The sequence below is a fragment of the Rhopalosiphum padi genome, chromosome 1 (assembly GCF_020882245.1).
Source record: "Rhopalosiphum padi isolate XX-2018 chromosome 1, ASM2088224v1, whole genome shotgun sequence".
Lineage (NCBI taxonomy): Eukaryota > Metazoa > Arthropoda > Insecta > Hemiptera > Aphididae > Rhopalosiphum > Rhopalosiphum padi.
In genome coordinates, this window is record NC_083597.1 from 68,611,636 (window position 1) to 68,637,917 (window position 26,282).

General features: G+C 25.4%; 2 protein-coding genes across 6 annotated transcripts in view; one reads left to right on the plus strand and one right to left on the minus strand.

Annotated features, from left to right (window-relative positions):
- The first annotated feature begins 775 nt into the window (after window positions 1-775).
- On the plus strand, window positions 776-5,024 carry LOC132931775 (gastrula zinc finger protein XlCGF71.1-like). 2 transcript variants are annotated; one of them, XM_060997763.1, is made up of 5 exons: window positions 776-926; window positions 1,018-1,113; window positions 3,493-3,523; window positions 4,310-4,346; window positions 4,480-5,024. In XM_060997763.1, the coding sequence occupies exons 2-5, from the start codon at window positions 1,029-1,031 to the stop codon at window positions 4,894-4,896; spliced, it is 570 nt and encodes a 189-aa protein (XP_060853746.1). In that variant the 5' UTR covers window positions 776-926; window positions 1,018-1,028; the 3' UTR covers window positions 4,897-5,024. The 2 variants fall into 2 exon arrangements, with proteins under 2 accessions (XP_060853746.1, XP_060853747.1); XM_060997764.1 differs by having other exon boundaries at window positions 814-940.
- A 2,751-nt stretch (window positions 5,025-7,775) lies between these two features.
- LOC132931772 (uncharacterized) overlaps window positions 7,776-26,282 on the minus strand; it is a 130,789-nt gene continuing 112,282 nt past the window's right edge. Inside the window, exons 92-114 of one of the 4 annotated variants that reach the window (XM_060997759.1) lie at window positions 25,543-25,587; window positions 24,893-24,958; window positions 24,032-24,067; window positions 23,346-23,393; window positions 22,915-22,971; window positions 22,654-22,725; window positions 22,503-22,562; window positions 20,792-20,842; window positions 20,412-20,474; window positions 19,820-19,864; window positions 19,236-19,286; window positions 18,313-18,360; window positions 18,040-18,099; window positions 17,887-17,934; window positions 16,080-16,136; window positions 15,656-15,715; window positions 15,270-15,365; window positions 14,145-14,201; window positions 13,336-13,410; window positions 13,060-13,122; window positions 12,557-12,598; window positions 10,190-10,234; window positions 7,776-8,087 (exon numbers count right to left, since the gene is read on the minus strand). In XM_060997759.1, coding sequence (XP_060853742.1) covers window positions 8,050-8,087; window positions 10,190-10,234; window positions 12,557-12,598; window positions 13,060-13,122; window positions 13,336-13,410; window positions 14,145-14,201; window positions 15,270-15,365; window positions 15,656-15,715; window positions 16,080-16,136; window positions 17,887-17,934; window positions 18,040-18,099; window positions 18,313-18,360; window positions 19,236-19,286; window positions 19,820-19,864; window positions 20,412-20,474; window positions 20,792-20,842; window positions 22,503-22,562; window positions 22,654-22,725; window positions 22,915-22,971; window positions 23,346-23,393; window positions 24,032-24,067; window positions 24,893-24,958; window positions 25,543-25,587 — 1,283 coding nt within the window. In that variant the 3' untranslated portion in view covers window positions 7,776-8,049. Of the gene's footprint in view, window positions 8,088-10,189; window positions 10,235-12,556; window positions 12,599-13,059; window positions 13,123-13,335; window positions 13,411-14,144; window positions 14,202-15,269; window positions 15,366-15,655; window positions 15,716-16,079; window positions 16,137-17,886; window positions 17,935-18,039; window positions 18,100-18,312; window positions 18,361-19,235; window positions 19,287-19,819; window positions 19,865-20,411; window positions 20,475-20,791; window positions 20,843-22,502; window positions 22,563-22,653; window positions 22,726-22,914; window positions 22,972-23,345; window positions 23,394-24,031; window positions 24,068-24,892; window positions 24,959-25,542; window positions 25,588-26,282 lie in introns of those variants that run through there. The other 3 variants (XM_060997760.1, XM_060997761.1, XR_009662777.1) reach the window with 3 other exon arrangements.

A 26,282-nucleotide genomic window follows, 5' to 3' on the forward strand; every position in this document is an offset into this window, starting at 1 on the left:
ATTATTAGACATATTATAATAAATCTATTAAAATATATAGGGTACCTACCTTGTAAGTACATTTAAGTATGTGGTATATCATATTATTAAATATTAATAGGTCAATGGTGTGTACATTATATTAATTATTAGTGTAATATATTAATCCTTTTTGGCTTATTAAAATTTATCTATTAGTGAGTAGGTACCTAATATATTACAATATAATATTAAACGTAAAAATGAATTTAAATAAAATGTAATAAATAAATTTGGCGGTCATTATTAATATGAGATTAGTTGTTTGTTCCAAGTCGAATGGACACTGTCCGGTATACCTAACAACCTAACGCGACCATACGTCCCGCCACCCGCTGACCACAAAGAACCTAAAATGTCCCGCTTTGAGAAAAATCGACCTGCGATTGGTATTTATTGATCACAACCAAAATCATAAATTTATAATGTATACTGTGTATAATATATTATACATTGTAAAACACTAAAACCCATACCCATAGTCCATGGATAAAAATTATACAAAAATAAGTAACTAATTGTAGCTGCAGCTATAGACTATAGTTCGCTGGCCGCTGTCAACGCAATCGCAATGTTTTTTACAATTTAGTATTTTTCTAATGTTGTCATTTTACGCAAAATTATATGGTTTTCCTCATGAATCATGATATAATAAACTTTATTAATTATTATATTATCATGGTTTCCCTATTAAAATGTACCTACAGGTGTCCCGCTTTGAAGAAAAAAAATTATGGTCACGTTAGGTATACCTACCATGACGAATTACGGTATACAACAATTCTGTAGACATTTTTACCAGTTATCTGTGATAATTTTTTTAAATTTTGGCTCTAAATTATTTTCAACTATTTAATGATTAACCGTTGTCTATTACACCCGACTTCGTGGGTTTTGCACTTTTTTAAGTAATTATAAAGAGGTTCTTGATTTTTTTAATAATAATATTAGACATATGTTTGTATAAATTTATATAATATTATTTATCTTTATTTGTAGATTTAAGAAAAATGGCTACATCAATAGAAGATGCTGTATCAGTGTCAAAGATTATTTATCAAACCCGTTCACGCAAGAATGAAAAAAAACCCGAAGGTAGATTATTAATTTTTATATTGATTGTTTTAATAATTTAAATTGTTGTTATTATAATTATTTAGTATTAGTATTGAATATTAAATATTCCAATAAGTCAAACATGTATCGGGAGATAAGGTTTCCTTAGTTTTTAGTTTAGTAATTAAAACAAACTTGTTAAGTACGTACCTACATTCATATTTGAAATAGTAGATGTATAACTTGTTATTTTAGTGTAGTTGAAAATTAAAATGGCTAAAGAGTAAATTTAAGAAAAATTGTGTGATAGCAGATAACACATGTGTCATACTAAGGATTTTTGTCAACAACTTATTTTTTTTTTTTTTTTTTTAAAAATATAGCGTTTATTGAATATTTACAATCTATACAAGTTATGTTCAATGAGTAAATTGGAAGAGGGATGACAGTGATAGGGCAGTGAAGGAAAGCTCACAGTTGAGCTACCTTTTAGTGGGTCTTAAATCTAATTAAGTAAGTAAAGTATTTTGGATAAGGTCTCTCGACCAATTTCTATTAAGTCGGCGAGTGGGGTTGCCGGGAAGATGTTTTGAATGAAGATTGGATATTAAATTGTTGGAGTGGCCTTGCATTTTGCGGTGAAGTCTTGAGTAGAATGTGATTGCTGTGTGGTTGATGGATTGTACTTTGAGGTTTTGATGTAAAGCGGCGTTTGTGACATACCAGGGTGCTTTGGCGACCATGCGAAGACATATAGATTGGAAAGCTTGGATGGTCCGGAGGTTTGATGGTTTGGCAGTGCCCCAGAGGGCGATTCCATATGAATATATTGGTTGGAGGAGACTTTTATATAAAAGTAATCTGTTGGACAGGTTCATGTTTGATTTGAGGAGAGGCCTGATGACAAAAAGGCGGGAGTTTAGCTGTTTCCTTTTGTTTTTTAGATGAGGGCCCCAGGTGAGTCTCCTGTCGAGTAGCAGGCCGAGGTATTTGGCTTCTCTTGAGTGGGGGATTTACTGAATTGTTGAAAGAGACTTCAGGACAGTCCTTAGGTCTGAGGGTGAAGGTGACATGTGTAGATTTTAATTCGTTTACTTTGATTTTCCATGCGTTACACCACTTTGAAAGCATGTTGAGGTGGTTTTGGAGATGGTGGGAGCAAATGTGTGGATCGGAGTTAGCGGCAAGAATGGCAGTGTCGTCTGCATATGTACCCATTAAGGTGTTTTCTGTGGTTGGAATGTCGGTTGTAAATATGATGTACAGAAACGGGGCAATGTCGCTTTCTTGAGGTACTCCAGCCAGTATATCGTAGGAGTTGGAAAGGGTGGATTCTATTTTAACATTGAATGACCTGTTTTCGATATATGACTTAAATAAGAGATAGTATGGCGCAGGATAGATTTTTTTTAATTTGTAAAGCAGGCCAGTGTGCCAGAGTTAATAACAACTTATTAAAATTAAATTCCCTCTATAGTCTACTCCTTTATCATAGGTGGAATTTACAACTATTCTAAATTTAAAAATAAGTTTTTTTTTTATATAAATACTAAAAATATATTAACATAACAATATAAACAATAAATATTGCGAAATTGAATAGAATATTATATTGACCAAAAAATGTTCAATATACATTTTAATATACAATTTCATTATGTAATATAAGTATAAAAAATAAATTGTAATAGTTTTAATAATTATACCTAAGAATTCAATATAATGTTATAATATGTTAAATAGAAAAATAAAAAAAAAAATATTTCTTTAATAAAATTTCAAATTTCAAAACTATTCAAAATCTTAACTTTAACTAAAACTTTTAAATTTATTTGTTGTATTTTCTTCTTCGTGTACTGTAGTACAGGTATATGGGATCTATGTCTATGTTCGATGTAAGCAAGAATAGGTAATTTACTTCAGAAAAATAATTTTTTAAATAATACATATAACTGGTATAATAATTCAATATGTAATAATTAAAATTTGAGAATCACTCCACTAATATACGTATAATTCCTACAAAAATATGGCATAGTTGGTTTTTAAAAAATATAATTTTCGAACTATTTCACAAACCTCCTCACCTATAATATCATTATAACATAATCAACAACATACATAAAATAAGCAAAATAAAATTGTATTTCCAACAGCGCAAAAATGTTCTCAATAACGCAAACAATGCTCAACAGTGTTTTACATTATACCCTGAGGGCTGAGAGAACATATAATATTATTACATAGCATGCTGTTGGGCATTTTGGTTATCTATCATCCACAATAATTAAATAATAATAGTTTCCAAGACTTTTAATTACTATTAATAACAAATGTCTGTAATATTTAAATTATCTTTTTGTTTTTTTTTATTTGTTTTTCATGTATGGTGTTTTTGTGTTACCATTACATCAACAGATTCAAATGACAACAAAGAAGATACATCATTGTAAGTATGAAAATTGATTTAAAAAGAAGTTTTTTACTAAAAATTGTAAAAATATTAATTTGACATGAAATATAATAGCAAATAATTTATGATTGTCTGAAACTATTTGATCTTAAATGTAATTATGCATTTATTAAATATAATATTATCAATCAGACAATAAATATTCACAAAAAAAATATGAAAATAACTGACTGATTATCAGATGTATGGCCATCTTAATATTAGGTTCACAAACATCTTATTTATTAATCTTAGATCATGTATCTAATTAGTTTATAATTCTAAGTTATAACTCTAAGTAGAATATTTCCTAAACATAATAAATTTATTTTATTTTTTTTAAGTAGATAATCCATCAGTCTTAACAAAGCATATTATAATATTTACAATTTATTATTATTTTTTTTCTTTATAAGTTTTTGTTGATTCTTTATTGTATTTTACAACACTCATATGTTCTATATAATATTAAATAAACCTACCATTTCCATTTCTATGTAAATTTAAGTAAATAAGATGAAGATTTACTAGAAGAAAATATTAAATTACATTTTAGCGCACTAATACATTTATAAAACTATACTATGCATTATTTTAATAATTGTTTAGTCTTAAAACATGGTAAATATTTTTAATTAGTTAAATGCCTATACAATTGAAAATTATTTTTTTGAGAAGAAATATTCTTGTTGTATATTATAGTGTGATCTCACTATAAATGTTGTTTTACTTTATAACGTAATCGAGTAATAAATAATAATTAATAAATGTTTTATTTTATAGATTAAAAAAAATGGTTAAACAAAAGATAAAGATTGAGGTTTGTCTTCATTAAATAAATACATTGCAGATTAATTAAAATGTTAAATATGATAAATTGTAATTGCCTATAATTGTTCCATTGAAGTCTTTCAAATACTTATCGAATGTATTTTTCAAACAATTTTTTCTAGACCATGGATCATACCGAAATTATGTCATCAAAAAAATCTAAGAAACCTAATCAACCTACCACAAAAATAGAAGATCCGAAAATGTGTTTTACGTGTGATGTTTGTAATGCATCATTTACTCAAAAACATCATATAGTTAGACATTGTAGAATCCATACAAGCGAAAAACCATTTTCGTGTGATGTTTGTTGTAAAACATTTAGGGACCAATCTAATTTGCAAAATCACCTAAATACTCACACCGAAGAAAAACGTTTCCAGTGCTTTAATTGTGGTAAAAAGTTTAGGAAAAATTATAATTTACTTGTTCACTATAGAACACATTCTCGTGAAAAACCATACAAGTGTAATGAATGTATATTGTCGTACATGACTAATGGAAATCTTACAAGACATATAAGTATAAAACATCCATAATATTTTTAAATTTATTATAATTACTAATGTTGTTGTAAGTTATGATGTACCTGCCGCTTCCAATTTATCACTTCTGAATTATTATTTTTGTAAGCCTAACTATCAATAAATATATAATTTTAAATACATTTAATTTAATAACATTCTTGTGAAGTAAACTTATGGTAAAAAGACATTATACTCTGCAGTCTGCAATACTATTATTTTACTCACACAATTTTTAAGGCAATTTAACTATCTAAATCGCGTGTTTGGCGCCACTAAGAAATCTTAATGAATATTTTCTTTTCAATATAGTGCTATTTAAATATAAATTAATCGTAAAATTAATGTTTTTATTTTTAAGAAAGATTAAAATTTGTTATGAATGGAGGATTATATTTTATGTATAGAAGTTTCAGAAAGAATCATCTTTATTTCAGTATAATATAAATGATTATTTCCCACGATTTTGTTCCTACAATATTTAATTTTTGTGCGCGGCTCTGTCAATAATTCAATTTTAAGTTGCATCTAAAGGTGTATTTACAATTTTGATGCCCTCTTCCCCCCCAACTAAATACTCCTCTGGTTGCATTTTAAAGTTATTTAATTAATTGATGAAAATTTATATCAATTGAAATAAATCACTAGTTGTATGTAATATTGTAATATAGTGGTACAGTAGTTGTGTCGAGTTCAGACTCAACAGCTATGGAACCTACCTCTGAATATTCTGTACTATGGAGAACACCTTATATTTTTGGTATCCCCATAGTATCCCTTTCCTAAACTGGTGTTCCTGCATTTTGTCAAATACACTTAGTTGTTTTTTTTATAGATGAATGTTGTTTATTTATGAGTAAATAGCTATGCCATAAATCAAAATGTAAGAGGCACACTTTTCAGTACATTTATTCAATTATCCAAAATTGACAAAACAATAATAATATTTTATTTTAAGATTAAAAAATAACAATTGTTTAATAAAACCATGACTTGATTATATTGTATAATTATTTGTTATTTTTAGAAAAAGCTTGAAATGGTAACTTACCATTTTTTAATTTTGTTTATTGTGAAATAAACATATTCTTATTATTTAAATAAGTATAGATTTTGGAAAATGTATGTTATCTAGCTTTGGTATATCATAGATGAGTTCTTAAAAATGAAAACTAAATACTTCTATACTTTTATATTTATTAATAATAAAGTTAGGTATAGTTATAGCCTATAGGTAGTAGGTACAGTTATTATTAGGGCTCAGAAGTTGATGACCTTAAAAACATTAAAAAATTACAAATATTTGTTTTAAATTAATAAAAATATGTTTTTTTTAAATTGTACTCTATTTTACTATAAAATTATATATACCGTTATCTAAGCTTACAAATTACTCAAAATATGACATAAAAATGACAAAAAATGTCCTTAAAATTAAAAAAAAAAAATTACAAATACAGAAAACGTTTCAAGTAAGCTATCGGCATAATGGTCGACAAGAAACAATAAGAAGTGAACTAATGTGAAATCAGTAAAAATGACTAAATGATTTTTTTTATTACTTTGTGGATATGTTGATACGTACATAGGTTATCCGATAATTAATAAGGTACAAATAAGTAATTTTTATTGTAAACAATGGATTATTATTGAATGATTTATCCAGAATTGATAATTCAAGTAACAAACGACATATTATTATAATATTATATGACTTAGTGTTCCGTTAGCTAGGTACATCAGTGCTTCTCAAACTATGGACCGTGAAAGATATAATTTATACCTAATCCTGGTAGGCCGTAAAATAATTAATAATTTTAATTAACAAAATTGGCCTTAACAGTTTCACATTGAATTTGGGGGGGGGGGGGTCCTATGACAAAAAAGTTTGAGAAGCACCTAGCTAAGTACATAATGCAGTGAACCAATCAACTACCCAACCGTTGAGCAATGGAGTAGTAGTCATGATGAAATATTTTTTAAGTATTATTTTAATTGAAATTATTCTCTTTTACAATAGAAAAATAAACTAAGTACTAATGACAAAATCCTAACGTAGACTGACGTGAAAGGCGCTCGTTCTAGTCGCTCTAACTCTGGTAAATCACATTTGTCTGAGTCCTATATACAGCCATACAGGGCCCCCTTATATAGTAGGTTTCCCCTATCCATTCTGGTTAACGATATGCATATGCATCACTAGTCTCACGTTATTAGGTACGTATTTTAGGATTCAAACGTATGTGCGATGGCCGTACTTTAGATACTATATGGCGTCCGGATGACGCTTGTCAACCGCAATTGATGCGTCCGAGTTTCCCAGAGACCCTACTTTAATCGTTGCCATTGATTATAGGCCTACAGTACATTACGATTTACGGTTATGAATTTATGATATTATTATCATCATACACGGCCACGCGGGTGATGCTGGCTCATTTCTCCGTTCATGTGGTGAGACTTTCGTTGTTATTGTTCGTTAACTTTAGGCCTAATAATATGTTTCCGATCCAGGTTACTCCTAATGTTATATAAGTACCTACCTATTATATTTAATATTGGATATTAGAGTACGTAGCAAAAATAATTTATAATAAACGCGGAATAATGGAATACCAATATTTAAATTACACAAAAAAAGAAGTTAACACCGTCATTAGGTTTTGTAATTTTAGCAATGTTTCTCCGACTGTAATTCATCGAAAGATAACCGAAGTTTATGGTCCACGTAATGTCTTCAAAATTGAATTATGATTAAAAAAGTGTTGAAGATGAGACAAAAAGTGGTCGATAGGTACAGGAAATTTTACTGATTGAATACTTATACTTTCTATAATATTATCTACCCAAAAAAAGAAAGTATAAAAAAACCGTGATTCATATTAAAAAGTAATCAACCTCAATATATTTTGACCGTAATACTTATACATACTAATATTTAAAACTATTTACGGGGGATAACTGTTAATTTTCAGTCACAAATGTACATTAAATTTTTATTATTTAAAAAGAATAATAATTATTACTGTAAAATAATATAATTATATTTTAAACTTTTTATATTGTAATATATATATTATAAATATTTTAATGATTTTTAATATTTTTTTTTAGGTTATTTATCGTCGTATGCAAATGACTTGTCAAAATTACCGCGATGTATCTGCACTATTCTGAAATTCTAGTATCTACTAAGTTGGTGAATTCTGAAAAAAATAATTTAATGTTAACAAACGCCAATAGTTACCGCCACAGTAGGTAGTATTTGAATTGTATATTATTGGTAGTTGGTACCACATTTATATACAATCATTAATATATATTTGAAACAGTAGGATTAAAAGTACCTAATTTAAAAAAATATTTTTTACATAAGGTTAATAAAACGATTAAAACGATGGAAACATATAGTATAGTATGCTACTTGATGTTTTCTCGGCTGCACGGAAAAACAACGAATTATAAATATGTTTTTGTGGCCTTGTGGGCCCTTGTAGGGCATTGAAATGAATTGCGCACCAATCATAATAAGCTACTCAAATTCTGTACCTTTAGATTTAAGTTCACGATAAGTTTTCTGGCGCTCAGAATTCGAAATCTTAATTACTCATCATTTGATTTATAATAAATTAGTTATGTTATAAGTAAAAAACGCAAAAAAAATTTTGAATATACGTAAAATTAAATCATATCGGTTAACCGATATGAAAAAAGGGGGCAACTGTTAACTATAACGAGAAATGGACAAAAAAAATATAAGTTGTATCCAGTTATCAATTATTACCGACGAGTTATAACAAAAACTGTTGTGCGAGAACAGTAAAACAAACTTATTCATCAATAATTAATTATCATCACCAAGACGAGAAAATAATTTTAATATGGATTTTCTCAATCAATTAAATAATCAGCCTGATCAAAATGATTAATAAATGATAAAATATCATTTATCAAAAAATATTGTTTTACTATTATAGAAATATTTAGTAAAATGTTACGAACCCTATGATATATATAAATAATCAAATGATATTATAACACACATATATTGTGCGGTGTGGTGACTGGCGACACGTTTTTATCGAATAATTAGAAACACAAGTAGATATTATGTTGAGGTCAGAAAGAAGAGCGTGAACATTGTATCAAATTTAACCATTTAAGTATAGTTACACGTCTCTTCTTGGAAAAGTCGAAACTCGATGTCCTACGGACAAGGGGCCGACAAGCATACTAAATAATGTTACGAGACCCCTTGTGATAGTAGAGTCGTCAACACAATGATCACCACTCTTTGTGAATCCGATCATATATGACTATATGAGGGAAACCAATGCAAGGGTTCGACAGACGGTTGATTAGAAATATTTGAGACATTCAGAGGCAGGTCGTAACACCATTCACGCGTGGTCTTATTTATCAGTATTTTGAAGTCAAGGAAGTCGTACCTAACACCGCTCACTAGCTCATATCTTACATAATATTAGGTATTGTATTTTTATATTCCAAGTTAACGTTAAATAAAAGTTTTTCTACACTTAATACATCGCGTTTTCATTCCTGTGCTGATGCATGAATCGACGAGTCGGGACGTTATATAAAAGACAAAATGTAAACAAATTTTTAAAGTTTGATTCTCGGATAATTGACCGTTCCAAAACACTTTGTCGCTGTATTCAAAACCGATAGTCTCGGTCAAACCGGAATGTATCATGTATGGTAACATTAACTCAGATCAAAAATATATTTATGTAAACAGAGTTAATTCGTATGTTTTCTCGATAAAAATATTATTTCGAGAAAAGTTTGTTATAAAGTATGAATTTTTTATTATGAATTAGGTGATAATTTGATTTTATCGATCAAATGATGAAATTAAATAAATTAGTATGAACTTTATATGAATCTATCTGACGGATTTAGGGTTAATGTACATTAATGACGATTACATACAAATACAAACATTGTAAATAATAGTTATATGTTTCCTGTCAAAATAATAACTTTAATGCAAATAATATAAAAACGTTAATGCCATAATATTTTACAATTTAATGTATTTTTGTTAATTGATAATTATATAAATAAATATTTTTCGGGCATATTAATAATAGATTTTAAAACATTTTTCATGTTTTACAATTTGTATTTGTAGGGTATTTTTGACGATTACCCTTTATAATTTACTATGCCTAATAAAAATGCCTATATGTCCTGGGTTTTCGTGTTACAGAACTGGTAAGTGGTAATTTGTATTGTAATTGAATATAGTAAATTAACACAAAACATGAATAAAATATAAACTTACCTTTTTCATAAACTGTATAACGATTTAGAATCATAGATTTTGCAACTAAAAAAAATAAATAATTTCTTTTATTCCATATTTTGTCTTATAGATTTTGAGTGAAGTGATTAATGTATTGGTTTTAAAATGATGTGTGTTATTTTTGAGTCTGTCATCGTTAATCATCTTTTGGATTAGTTAATACAAATAAAAAAATGATATAATCTTCAATTTTTAGGGAATTTTCTATCATCTTGTTGATAATTTGGAGGTCAATAGTAAAAATAATTGAATATTCATTATAATAAATAAGAAAAACCAAAAAATATATATTAAGGATAAATGGGAATATTATACGGAAACCTGTTTTCAATAGAACTCTCTTCTTTGTTACGTCGTAAATGTCCGAAATTATTTAATTGTATCATTAAATTTCAAAACCTAGTCGACTAACAAATCAAATTGAATACCTCAATGGCTCTTTACCAATAAACTGGCTCCCTTTATAAACAATATTATACGTATAACAAACTGGCCGAACATCTTAAAAATTGTTATCCAAACAGACATCCATGTTCTTTGAACATTTTTTAACGAATCTCTCTTCAAATTATGAAATAGTGGGTGGTCAAGTATGACATTTGCACCACTTCTCCTTATCTATCCACTGTATTCTTCTATTCTATGAAGTTTACAGGTCAATGGTCATAATAATTCTAAAGTATTACAATTTACGACATAAATAGTGTCCAATTCAATACTAAACTTATATGAAGAATAATATATAAGTATGTTAAAAGATTACAGGTGGTGTGACTGATAGCGTCCTGGTCGTGCCCGATTTTGCCGCCAAATTTATCCCATTTTGCCGTATAATTCTCAAATTTGTTTTTGTACTAAAATATGGTTATGCATTTTGTGATTTATAAAGTGATAAGTAGTTAATAGACACAGTGAAATATTTAGCATTTGAAACGATCTTAATACTGTACTATGTGAATTCTGAAAATTTAAGGATAATATGAAACTTTTCCAATGTGGAAAACAAGTTTAAAAAATGTACAATAAATACACTAAGCTCGAACAAAAAATTTGCTGTCTTAAGGAAAGAGTGTTAAGCGACTCACCACAGATGAAGAAATGGATTGATTATTTGGACAAAGTTAGTTATTTAATTAAACACAACAAATAATTTTAACTAGTTCAAAAAAACTTTTTATTTTACCTATAGATTATATTTATCATGTAAATATAGATTTTTTTATTTATGACTATAAAATGTACCTAATAATGACGTAAGTAATTGTAAATAATTTAATTAATAAATATGTAATTTGTAACTTATAAGTTAAATTAAGTTACTCGAAAAATAAATTCGACGAAATGGGAGCTGACCAGCATCCTCGGGTAGTAAGTTGGGTATCGTATTCTATACAAGTATATAACGTTGAACAATTATAATTTTATTGAATACCTAGTAAGTATGTTATGATGTTATAACAGTGGTGGCCAACATGACTATGTACGCGAGCCACATATATTAATGCAATTATATCAAGAGCCAAATTATCTAATCTGTACTTTTTTACCACAAAAATAATAAAGATAGCTAACATCCGATAAACATCTCAAATTACGAAATATAAAATTATAAAATAATAATAATAATAATAAAAACATTTTTTTTTTTATAAATGTATGCAAAAAAAATTAAAATTTTGGTTTTTATAAATAAGACCGCGAGCCGCATACGACGATGATGAGAGCCGCATGCGGTTCGCCTGCCGCAATTTGGCCACCCCTGTGTTATAATGTGTGGAGAAAAAAATATCAGTTAAACTAAAAAGTATGGTTTTCATAAGTTTACTAGACGAAACTAATTTAAATCCAATTTCTATCATACTTCATCCTACTTCTATAACTATTTAGGTAGCTGTTTTAGCTTACCCTGTAACGGCTGTAACTATATAGGTAGGTACTTGTTCTACAGAAATAACTTATTATTCAAATACGTAAAAAGAATAAACACTTTAACGAGAAATACTGTTGGCGATAATCATCTAAATACCTTATTATAAATGATATTTGTTCTTAAATAAAGTAGGTCTATGTTAAACTTTATAAGTCTGAGCTGGTTGAATAAATTATGAATTAGTTTGGGCTGCTAACTCGTAAAATTAAACTGTTATATTTTAATCATTATTCATAATTTTATTTTTAAATTTATGATATAAGTTCATTATAAATTAAAAATATTGTTTTTTTATTTACTTTTATATTAATATATTATAATTACATATAATGTAATAAACAAATGCTAATAATACTTGAAGTTTAAATATATCAATTATATCTATAAATCAACTAAATTTAGTGACAATAATTTACCTTCGACCAATGATTTAAATGTATTTTCCGATACCGGTGTAACTATAAAACAAAATAAAAATTATCATTCTATCAGAAGTTATTAATAAAATATATAGTTTAAAAAATTGAAAAGTTGAAATTCTTCCTCGTAAATCGTTATTAACATCATTATAATCAACATAGGACAATGGTGACAATATTTTATTGTGTTGATTCCATCTCACGTCTTCCATAATACTATAATAGACTACCTCACAGTGAGGTCCTCACTACCTTAAAAGGCTCTCTTAAAATCGTTTAAAATGAATACTGTTTGATTTTGCTGATTATCTACTTATTATATTGTTAATATTTCTTCATTATTCAATAGTAAGTTTTAAAGTTAAGTTTATTTTATGATATTTTCTTATCAATAAATGTAAATATATTTTATTTTTCTGAAAAATTGACTTATAGTTACTTAGGTATACTCAATTTTTGAGATGAAATCTAATTATCTATACTTATATAAAAATACTTACCATTAATATTTTCCATATTTTTAAGGTAAATTTTATAATCAGTTTCTGATTGATTTGGATAAACTAAAAAGGAAAATGTTAAGTTAAATTTAAAAAAAAAATGTAGTCAATGTTTTTTAAATACTTAATAAATGATAAAAAAAAAAACAATTTTATATACTCATGAATAAAATTCAATTGAATAGGTACTACAGTACTGATATAATTATTCAATATTACACGTTAATATTATAAATACATATTTAACTTTTTAATATTTATATTAAAATAACTTACTCTTTTTTAAATTTTCAAAAAGCTCAAAGGGTAATATTTCAGGTGGAACCTTGTCATTTTCTTTTGCCATATCCGCTATTATTTAAGATACATTTTATTGAACAGTTGTTTAAAATGTATTCGGAAAATTATAGTTTATCTTAAGTTAAAATATAATTACTATTGCACTAACCGCCCAATCATAAATGTATTATTTACTTTAATTACATACAGGGACGTCATTTGGGGGGGGGGAGATTAAAGGGTGCGCAGTTGCACCCTTAAAATAGTTCAATTGACCAGCATCCTGATGAAATAATGCATGATTATTAATATAATTAAAATTAAATCGAATTTTAATTTTTATATTGATGTTTACCATTATTTACTGTCAATCATGATTACAACTTTACATTACCTACATTTATTTTGATGCAATGATTCCATACATAATGTATGGAAATAATTGAAAGCAGAATGATGTACATTGTGCATATGCTATGCGTAATGCGTATATCTATTTTATATGGCCCTGTGAAATTTCAAAATGGACTGCTTAAAGACTTGCATACCCGAAAAAAAGTGAAATGACGCCCCTGATTACATTATTAATAAATTTTATTATTATTACCTACAGAAAATAATAGAAATTGTTAAAAATAAAGGATTAGTTAGTGCGACTGAAATATTTGGAAAAAATATTACCTACAAATTTATCAATAGTAAGTAGGTAAATAAAGTTCAATATTCAATAAAACAATATTCTCTCTGATTAATCAAATTATTAAAATAATGAAACCATAATATTATTATTATTAAATATAGTTTACCAAGTTTATTTATTCTGAATATATAATCTTCGCGCAATTCTTCTGGCATTGGCAAACCTAAATCAATTAAAATAAATGTATATTTCGATTAAGTACAGATTATCACATATAGAGAATAATTTTGAGGGTGACCGTAATTTACATTGCATTAGACTTTGAAATCGAACACTTGAACTACAACTGGTGACTAGTCGTCATTCGTCATGGTCATCAGTCATGTTTGACGATAAATTTTGTTGATAATCAATAAACAGATAATAAAGTACGATAATTTTAGGTTTAGGTTCTAAATACTATCGGCAAATCGGTAATCGATAATCACTAATAAGCGACTACATAGTATACACATCGAATGTAGAGACTTTTCCTTTTTATGTATATGTCGTCATTATTAAAAAATCATTTTTTTGAAAAATTAAATTATATTGTTACTCGGGATTCAATTTGCCTAGCACGTTTGAGATTTTCGTACTCAATTTCACAAGACAGCGTTCATTCACATATGGACTCGGCAATAAATAATTTTATCTAATATTATATTATACATTTGAAATGCACGCGCATTTGGTGTGTGAACATTACCTATAGTCCTAAAATATTAGGTTTTACACCGTACATACGATTGGCTGCTACTACGAGTATAGCCCCAATATTCATCCAATTATTTGGAACTCAGTTTACCACTCATCCAGGAAAAAAAACTTCCTAACACGATTAAACCACTCTTTATCTGTTTACATACCTAATTTTACATTAGTACTTTAGTAGGTATGTGCACAACTATTATTATTCTCGATTTTCTCATTTGGGCATATAAAAAGATTTTTGTCGTTGAATATTTTAGGTATTTTTCTGTTACCAATCGTATCGAAAGCTAATGCAATATGTTAATTAAATAAAATGAATAAAATATTAGCCCCATTTACTGAAATTGTCAGTCTCTATAAAATTAATTCTGATTTAATTCAAAGTATTTTTAAATTTGATCTCATCAAAATTGGAACAGTAAATTATAGAAAATATGAACTCATGTATAATTTCTTCCGTTTATTCTGTGCTTCATGAATAGACTATTTGGTAATTTTATTTTAGATTTAAATATCGTGTTTAAACAAATATGCTCACTGTCTTTGAACAATTTAAATTCATCGTAGGTCATAGCTGGTCCAGATGTTCTGGTATTCAAGGCTTTAGACGTTTCGTAATTCATAGCACTAAAGTCTAAAAAAAAAAAATCCAAAATTAAGAGTTAATTATAATATTGTGAAATATTTTATACGTGCTATTCGTTACATCTAATTATACATAGTATGGCAAATTAAAATTATTTTCGAAGTGTGAATGCTAGAACTAAATAAATCATTAATGCGGACTAATTATTTGTACGAGAGTTGGTTGGATTTTTCAATTTATACAACGTCAATCTTTTTTTAGAAATATGATTTTCTCAAATTACATTTGTATGTATGGTGTATAATATAAAATGATGCGCATTTAATTATTATACTTACGCATATTTTGGACGAAGAATGATAGCTGGTTCTTTGTTTCGCTATCACTAATTGTTTGCACTAATAAATTACGTTTTTAATAAGTCAGTTTTGTACAATATGTTAAATTTTAAATGTTAATTCAATTTTATTTTATTAACCATTTATGTTAAAATCATTATTTTAATTATCTATATTTGTATTATACATATTATAATAATTTTTATTACACACAGCTGCTACACATATATTATTGTATACGGCTGATAATTGTATTGATATTAATCTATCATACAATTGTAATTAGCGGAAACTAGTAATTATGGCATAACTGTGAGGTGCATTGAATACTAGTTGAACAAGTACGTGATAAAAAATAATATAATATACATTTTGTATTAAACGATATTTATATGAATATTAAAATTAATTTGAAATGACTTACATTCCGTAACAAAGCGGTTTTTATATTTATCGTAATTTTCATCTATTTGAGGTAACACTATAAAAAATACAAATTATTCTCGTTACATTAAATACTTTAAAAACCGATTATAAACATAAATTCAATTTTCTGCCAGGTTAATATTTTATTTTATTGAGAGAGATATCGATAAAAATTCCGAAAAAACGAGATTAAGTTAAAGTCTGATAGATCACAAATTAGCAACTTCTTTAGTTTTACTAGTTCAGTAGTCAGTACCTATAGGTTATAGGTATATGTAAAATGTCTTTAATTTTATTTAATCTAATCATTATATTGTAATTTTTGTCGCTTTTATTACAGCGATATGCTTAACATCAGCGATTATCAACCTTGGGGTATGCGAGATGATCTCAAGAGGGCATACGAAAAAAATTGGGTAATTTTTGAAAAATTTTTAATTTTTTTATTTAAAAGGATTTGTTTCGGAAAAGTGCAATATATGCTGTTAAAAATGAAAACTTAACCATCAACTTATCTTATAGAAATGGAGTATATAGAATGCAGATTATAGAATACTATATGACGTACTTATATAAATATATTATAACATATTATGATAGATTGGGGTGATGGTGGGCATTGAACTTTGTCACAGTTTAAGTGTATATTTATTCATTAAATAAGTAAAATAATTCATTTCTTTTTGTGTATATCTTATTACAATATATAAAAATATGTACATTATTACACTATATTAGGTATCATATTATTATTTATTATTTAAACATTTTAAGAGCAGTTATGCGAAATAAGTTTAAAGTTATAAATTTATAATGAGTGGTACAATCTAGTAAAACATTACGTTTAGAGGTATTGAAGAAATAAAAGGCTGGGAACCGCTGTTTTACATTAAGAATATAATATTCGTTTTTATAATTTTTTAAATTTAAACACAATACATAACATTTATTTTGTATACGCGACCTATTGTCCTATATAACAAGTATAAACAGTAGTGTCGATTATTCGCACTACGAAATTGTGGTAAAAATTTATTTTTACTTTAATTTAATTTAGTTTATCATTCGTTATGTTCGTTTTATCGTGTTCACTCTAATGTATCATATATTATAGATACGTTATCGTTATTCACACAATAAATTAGTTTTTAACTTTATTTTTAATGGTTCTTTGATTATCCTTACCCCATCTCCCATCTCCCCGGGTCACAATTAGTGCAGAAAACCAACGCTCTACTATATACTAATTCTCATACTTAACTTTTAACTGGAAAGGTTACAATGTTCCAAAAACTTAAATACAATTTAAGATTATCAAATAAAAATGTCTTAGGTCCAAAGGCCTAAGAACTAACGAAATCCAACCACAATCTAATCTAACCTAAGCTAATTTAACATACGATTACCGGCTTCGATCGCAATAACAATAATTAATTATCTTTAATAATAGTAACGCAAGCAAATTGGCAAACTTCAAATGGCTATAACTTCAAAATTAAACCTAAGCGAAGAATTATGCTTGTACCATCGTTCTTAAATATTAACTCCAGCTGCCAAAATTTGACTTCACCATATTTTTAAGTATGTCTAACTACACTTGTACATATTTAGTTGATAGAAAAAAAATATACAAAAATAGGGTGTGCGGTAAAGTAACCAAGTTCCGCAATAATATACAATTATGGTATTGTGTCGGTATATAATTACATCGCTATTCTAAACCGCAAGAAATATTTGTTATCACAAAAATCTTAAATTTTTAATTGACAATACTTAATATAATAGTTATAATAAATTATACGTACATTCCTTGTAAAGTTTAAACAATTGTAATGACATAACGGGATTATAATCTAAAGTTGAAAATAAATATAATATTATAATGGGTATTTACTATTTACTCATATAAAAATATGCATAATGCTATGCAAATTATTAAGATATTAAAAAAAACTTACAAATTTCAACATTCAATCGAGATGAGTACTTAAAGTATGGTTCAGATATTTGTGGAAAAACTAAAAAAAAATAATAGTTAGCACATTTAGTTGATTGTATTTTTAAAGTTATTTATTTTATTATTATTTATCAAACATGTTGACTGATAAGTGATGAGTAATTTTTAATTTTAGTATCATCTGTACTAAATATTTAAAAAAAATAGTCACTGCATTAATCTTGTGGATATTTTGTTTTAAAAATTTTATATTTACTTTGATAAATAAACTAACCTTGTTGATAAAATGAAAATTCTTCTTCACTTAAAATTAATGTTGAATCTAAATAAAATATATGTTACCATCATTGTCATTTTTTAATTTAATTTTTAAAAATACAAAACATAGTTAATTAAATTAATTTATGTGGATGGAATTGAATTATTTCTGAAGAAGTTTAATTATTACTTTAATTGTTTATGTTTAATAATTTTAAATATATGTAGGTATACTTGAATAAATAAGTAAAAGTTTTTGTTATTTAATGTATAGTTATGGTAACTTTTTATTTTTTTGATATAATTTTTACGTGTTTAAAGTTTAAATGCATAATATATATAAACATATATTTTGGTTAATTTTTGTTCTATAGCCTAAACCAGAGTCACCAACTGGCGGGGACCCCGGACACATTTTTACGGTTGTGTAGTCATAAAATATATAATATAGTTTTTACATTACATTTTAATTTTATATTTTTTTTTTTTTTTAATAATATTTTTCATTTTTCCAAGTCACATTACGTAATTTGCTATACTAAAAAATGTAATTTTCAAGTTAAAAAATACTTAATATTTTTTCTTTAATAGCTTTTTTCGCGATTGTAATTTAGTATATGAATAAAAATCATTTAATTTAAATAGAATTTGTATTTGTTATTAATTGTTAATGTGTGAAAGGACCATTTTGTGATCCACGGGAAATTTGGTAAGTTTTAAAATAGACCTATACAGAAATTGGTGACTCCTAGCCTATAGTATAATTATTTATTAGTGAAATCTTACTTATAAAATAATGCCTAACTTTTAACGTCAACTTAATGTGAATTTAATAACTAGTAAAAACTTAATTTAAATTGTTGAATGATATAATAGTGTACTATAGTATAATATATTATTAAGATTAATAAAACAAATCGAGCGATTTTGATAACGTACTTGCTTTTCTTATCTTATACTGTGGATACGATTCATATGGGAATGGAAATACTAAAAGAATAATTAAAACAGTTCGTTTAGTTTCCCATTTAAAGTAAATGTATATAATTTCTATCATACAAAATATTCGTTAAAAATGTAAAGCTTTAGCTTGAATAAACATAATAGATTAACCAATTATAATTATTATTAAAAAATGTCATCTATGGTTTTAAAATAAAAACAGTTAAATATTAAGTATTTTTATAAATTTTTTATTACTCATTACGAAAAATTTAGGTATTTATACATATTATGTTAGGCAATTGCAGATCTTATAAATTACTTAAATTTAATAGTGGAATTGTAATACTTGAATATAATGTCTTGTAAAATCAATTAATTTCAAAAGAATACAATAAGATTACAATATACGCTGAAATAAAACTATTGTGTACAATCTTCTAATGATATATTATGTGTCTTATTAATTAAATTAAACGTATTATAGATGTAATATATGTGTATTACACATTGCTGATTTTAATTTATGTTAAAAGTGATAAAATATATAAAATAAAAAAAATTAAAATTAAAAATCTCACTTTGAAAAAATATATGGAATTGGTTTTTATCTAATTTTAGATACTCTAAAATCATAATAAATTGTTAGATTAATATTTTATGATACCTAATTTGTATTATTTAATTTGTTTGCTTATTATAATAATATTAATTACGATGAAAATTTAAGAGGTCGTCATACCCGCATGTGTTGTCTCCAACTATTTATAACGTACAATTTAGCAATTTTGCGTTCAGCAGAATCCGTTTTAGCTTATAGAATCAAGACTTATTATCAAACTTAAAATTAAGAATATTATCTAGGATATAACGAAGGCTTTTATCGATATTTTAATTTTAGAGTTATGAGCAATTAAAAGTTATAATATTTTACATAACTATAACTCAGTTTAAAACTAAAATATTAATAAAAACCTACGTGATGCTCTAGATAATATTATTTTACCTTCAAATTGAATAATAAGTTAATTTACTCTACTATTAATGCATAAAGCATAAAATAGATTCTGCTAAACTCAAATTTGCTACGATGTACGTTAAAAAAACGAAGACAGCACGTGGGTACGACGTCCTCTTACATTATATATTTGTAAATATCTACGAATAACCAACCTAATGGATTTTGTTGAAGGCGTTCGTTATAGTTGTCAATATTTTCAAAAAACTTTGGATACACTACAAAACAAAAATTTCTTTTAGTTAATTAATTGTAATTGTAAATATTCAATTCTACCAATACTGAAATAAATATTAATATTTCCTAAGGCGGTCGAATGGTAATATAGATATACGACGTACGACGTATCTGAATTAATAATAAAATGTACTTGACTTCATAACGCAATTTATTCATACATAATAAAATGACCACACATATTATTACCTATAATATGCTATGATTCAGTAGTTTGAATTATTTCTATTACCCCTTATAAAATATAATAAATAATCTAATTCTTAAATAACAACGATTTAAATTTAAATTAACTTACACAATATTGCATTTTTAAAGTGATGATTCCAACTTGGATTGTCCAAAATACCTAAAATTATGATGATTGAATAATAATTAATATTTTTTTAAATGATATGGACGTTTTACGTACATATTTAATATTATTTAGTCAAACAGCTGATTATTATAATGTCGAGAAAAAGTTTAAAATAACTAAATCTTAGTATTGAAACGTTATAATATATTTTATGACCACCGTGTTATTATTAAATGATTTCAGAAAATGTTAATTTTAATTATAATAATATAATATTCTCAAGAATGTAAATCTACCGCAATGGCAACCTCCTTTTTTTACTGTAAATTATTTAGTAGATAATTTTTTTTGAAAATGTTGATGTATCAAGTATCAAATCCATGATTTTAATGAATAGTTTTCAAGTTAATTAATTTTATTTGTTATGGATAACAAGTTCATAATGATAAGTTTTGGAAACATGGTTAAATTATGGTCATTATTGCTACGGTAATTTAAAAACTGTAACAATTAATGTTAATCTACTAACAATTATACATTTTTTAAATTGTTCAAGTATAATAAAAAGTAGATTTAACATTAAATATATTAAATATTGTTGCAAAACTATTTCTAAGTACTTTTATCCTTAGTATAAACAGGTATATCGCTTTGCTGTATGCCTATATATTAGAACTCAAGTGGGTTACTGTTATGAGTGTGTTAAATTTGAATTAAATGATATATTATTGTACAAAAATACGATTTAGAGGGGAGACTGTATAACTTAGTATGTGTTTCATTCTATGTTTTTTAAACCCATAGCTATTTAAGTTATTAAAGAATAATCCAGCGAATAATTTTAAATCGTTATTTATAGAAAAAAACTAGAAGATTTATCATGCCTATAGATGATTCAAAAAGTGGTTGAATTATTTTAAAAATTTTATTGTACGTAGAAAATGATAGTATAAACATTTGTTGAACATTTTACGGTTATTCGTTTTTGAGTTACACTAATAAAACAAAATAGATTTTGTCAACAATTGGATTTGCGTAGAACTCCAAAAATCACCTCCATTATTGAAAATTAAAGTATTTTTACTTTCCAAAAAAGTATTGACAGTAAATAGAAAAAAAAACACACACACATCATTGTTAATTGTTAAATAAATTTATTTATCGCTTTGCTCACAATCTATAACTACTTGTTCAAATTTATCTACTTTATTAAATAACTTAAAGTAAAAAAGAAAGTTTCGAGTATAAAAAAACAGATGTTTGTATCCTCATAGGATACTATTCTTAAGCAAGTAGTAAAAATAATACCATTTATGATCTTTTATTGAAGTATATATTTAAAAATAAAATTCAAAAATCAGATATTGAATAATTGTATTATTGAAGAATAAGAAAAGGGTGAGTATAATTATGATTTAAAAAGGATTATATAAATTATTTTTTTAAGACCCCAGAGATAAGAATCAAAAAATATTATATTATTTTATACTTCTACTATTTAAAATTGAAAAAAAACTATTGTAATGCGTAAGGATTGTCTAAGCTGATTTGAATTATTACTTAGTGGTTATTGGAAATTATACATAGTACATAGTATATACCCTATATATTTGTTTATTATATGGCGTTTAAAGCTACGGCTTATGTTTAATAACTATTTTACAAATATAATATTTTTAAAATGTAAGTAAGTAAATAATTATTAACTTACTTAAACTATCAACAAACAGTAAATATGATACCGACTTTTGTCCTAATATTGGATAAAAAACTATTCACAGAAAAAAAATGAATAAATAACCATCAAATTTATTAATTTAAGAACAACTAATGCGTCATATGAAACGATTATTAAATTGTACCAGTTTTCATATCGTTGAATAAGTTCTCAGAGAAAACTCCACTGTCGTTGATTAATCTGCTTGTTTGGCTATCTTAAAATATATTTTCATATAATGCATTTTTAGTATACATACATCAAGGAGTAGAAAATGTATTAAATAATGATAATATTATAGGATTCATGTATAATTGAAATAAAATACATAATAGAACAAGTAATTTATACATTTCATATAAATAAATAAAACTTCTTAATATAAAATATAAATAGTATTATTTACATAAATTTAGTCTTGTTTGACAAAAAGTTTCCCAACTTTCAAATAGTTTCGGAAAATCTGAAAAAAATGTTTATCTTATGAATCTAATCAGAATGTTACTAAGGTAAATAAAACCTTAAAAGTAATAAATAGTGAATTCTTAATCAGTATGGAATAGCTTGAAACATTGATGGTAATCAAATTAAAAGAAATTGGTAACTACTACATTTGATATTTAGAATGTAAATAAATTACTAATTTTTTTATTTAAACTTGTGCGTATATAATAGTTGTTTTAAAAATCATTTTTCAATTCAAGAATTTGCTATGAAATTTAATAACTATCAAAAATGTATTATACATATTTTAAGAATTATTAGAAAATATTAATAACAATAGGTTATAATAGTTTTGCAAAAAAACTGTAATAAAAATACATTAATACAATTTACCATGTGGTATACTATTTTTAAACTCTTCTTCAGTCATAATGTGTCGTACTGAAAAATTAATTTGTTACAATATTGTTACAACATATTTATAAGTAAAATATTTTGTTTTAAGTTATTTAAAGATCTAAAGAAATTCGATCGTACTGGAAATACCTACTAATTTTCATTGTATTAGAGGCACATAGATTTATATCTAATATATAACTGAATTTTTAAATTTTACGTTTAAACCAATATCTATCGATTAACATGTTAAATATTTGTCTAAAAGTACGACGATTTAATTGAAGGGAGAGGATACAACGTGAAATTTGATGCAAAGAAAAATTGTACTTAATTAAAGCAAAGATATTATATACGAGTACTATATTATAGTTTAATAACTAAAAATATAATTATTCACTATAACAATTTACTATCTTACAATTATTACTATCCAAACTATTTATGAATAACTTAAATTTATACATGACATATTATTGCATCTATTTTCTGATAACTCATGAACAATTTGTGAAATATGAAAATAAGTTTATGAATACCAAATAATTTTATGGAATTTACACGTTTCTAACAAACACATTTTTATTTTTATTCATATACTATAGATTAGACTTATTATTATATATTTATAATTTATGAGAAAATTGAACGTACGATAATGAAGTAATATTAAAAAAACTTACTGTCAACAAATTGTTCGTCTACAGGCTTAATGACACCTTAGGAATTAATTTGAATAAGACATCAAACAATTGAAAATTAAACAAATATATTTAATGCATAATATTATTAGTTCACGACCATTTATCCCAACCAAAATATCCCTAAACCATGATACCTCCGCAAAAATATTCTATGACAAAATATCCCGCGTAAATAATAATTCAGAAAGTTAAACTTTATTATAAAAGTTGTGATTAGAACTTAGAAGTACCTAATATGTTAAAACAAGAACAAGGTCTGTAGGAGGCCAACATTGAAAAACGAACAGCCGGAGAACCTCAACTAAAAAAAAGGTGAAAATATAAAAATTTGGACAAACAGTTAAATGCTGCTATAAAATGATACAATAAAACTAATAAAAATAAATATTTAAAATCAATAACACATAACACTTGGTATAATATTTTTTGACGAAAAACATATTTTAATATCTATTTAAACATTGTTTAATCAATTTTTTTGTGTTCTACAAATGTTAATAATTATTTTATAAAAAAGGTTTAAATTTTGAATTAGTATTTACACGGGATATTTTGTTTTTGGATTATTTTGTCAGGGATATTTTTACCGTCAAATTTTGACGTGTTACCAATATTATTTGCAGTATCTTTATGTTTATAGTACTGCTAATAAAGTAATATTGTTTTATAGTCTATAAACTATAGAGCTTATAGAGGTAATGTATACTTTACGTAATACATGTTATTTAAAAATGATGAAATATGAATAGAATATTTTGTAATATTATTCTAATAATTAACTAAAATGATCTGAATACATTGTATTAATATGTTTCTTTATAATATAACATTATAACATACTTGCAATGTTTTTGAATGACTGTTCGTAATTTGAATAACTTATAGCTGTTATTGGATTTGGATAAACTGAAATTTTTTTATTTTTTACTTGAGTTATAATAACCTTTTAATACCTTCCAATTAAAGTGTATTTACGAACTACAGCAATATCGAATATCTACCGTTGGTAGGTACCTATGCAATAGCTTTGGATAATAGCTTGCCATAATGGATAGGTACAACATTATTTAAAAGTATTCATAAATATTATTCAAGTACATGTAATATGTATATTAGGATTGTAAAAAAATAAATTAGAATTCGAATATAAAATGCGTAATAGTTTCAGGACGTTTCTGTATGTAAGGCACAATACTACAATGAGCACTATAATATTAAAGTAATGCATAAAATAGAAAAATATCGATCCCATCGTTTAATCGAATATTATTTTATTAATTTATTATCCATAAAAGGAAGCTGGTGGAATCTGCTTAGTTTATCTATATTACTTATAAACAATTAAAGTATATTGACAGGACTCCATGTTATAATTTACATATATAAATTAGGTTATATCAATATATATATATATATAGGTAATTAATATTTTACATCAAACTATGAAATTATATATTATATTATATTATAGTAATTGAAAAAAATCTTACTTGCTTTAAAACTAAAAAAAAGATCAGTATTCATAACCCCTAAACCTGAAAATTAAAATTAATATATTAATTTTATTTTGAAATGACAATCTTTACTTCATAGAATCATTAAGTTATATTTAAAAATTAAGTAACGTTTATATTATTGTTTTGTCTAATGAGCTAAATATTGTGTTAAATATAACTCTATAGAATGTAGACTATAAAGTAATGTAAGTCAAGTATTGATAATTCCCATTGTTTTATGCACCTTAGGTCAGTTTTGTATGATTATTCAAATTTTAAAACAATATAGTTTGTATTATAGTATTCATATTATAGTATTTAAAAAAAAAAAAGTGTTGAAAATATATTTGCATTTTACCCACAATACATTAGGGTTGTTGTATATTTAATTATTTGTGAATGGTTTTATATCTAATATAATATTATATTAAGTGTACTACTTTAAAGAACGTTAATAGATCGAGAAAGGAATATTAATATTGCCATTATAGATAACAATAAAAAAACCGTATGCTCAATGTATAAGCTTAAGTTGATAACATTAGATTTATTACAATTTTTACTTTTGTTGTAAAATATTTAAATTTTAACTGCCTATAGAATACAAACAAATTCCTAAATAATATTAAAATAATAAAATAATAGAACTAAAATTAAAATTTCTGTCAGAAAATAAGTAAAATCCAAAAATACATAATTAAACATGTATAAAAATTAAAAAGATAAAAAGTATC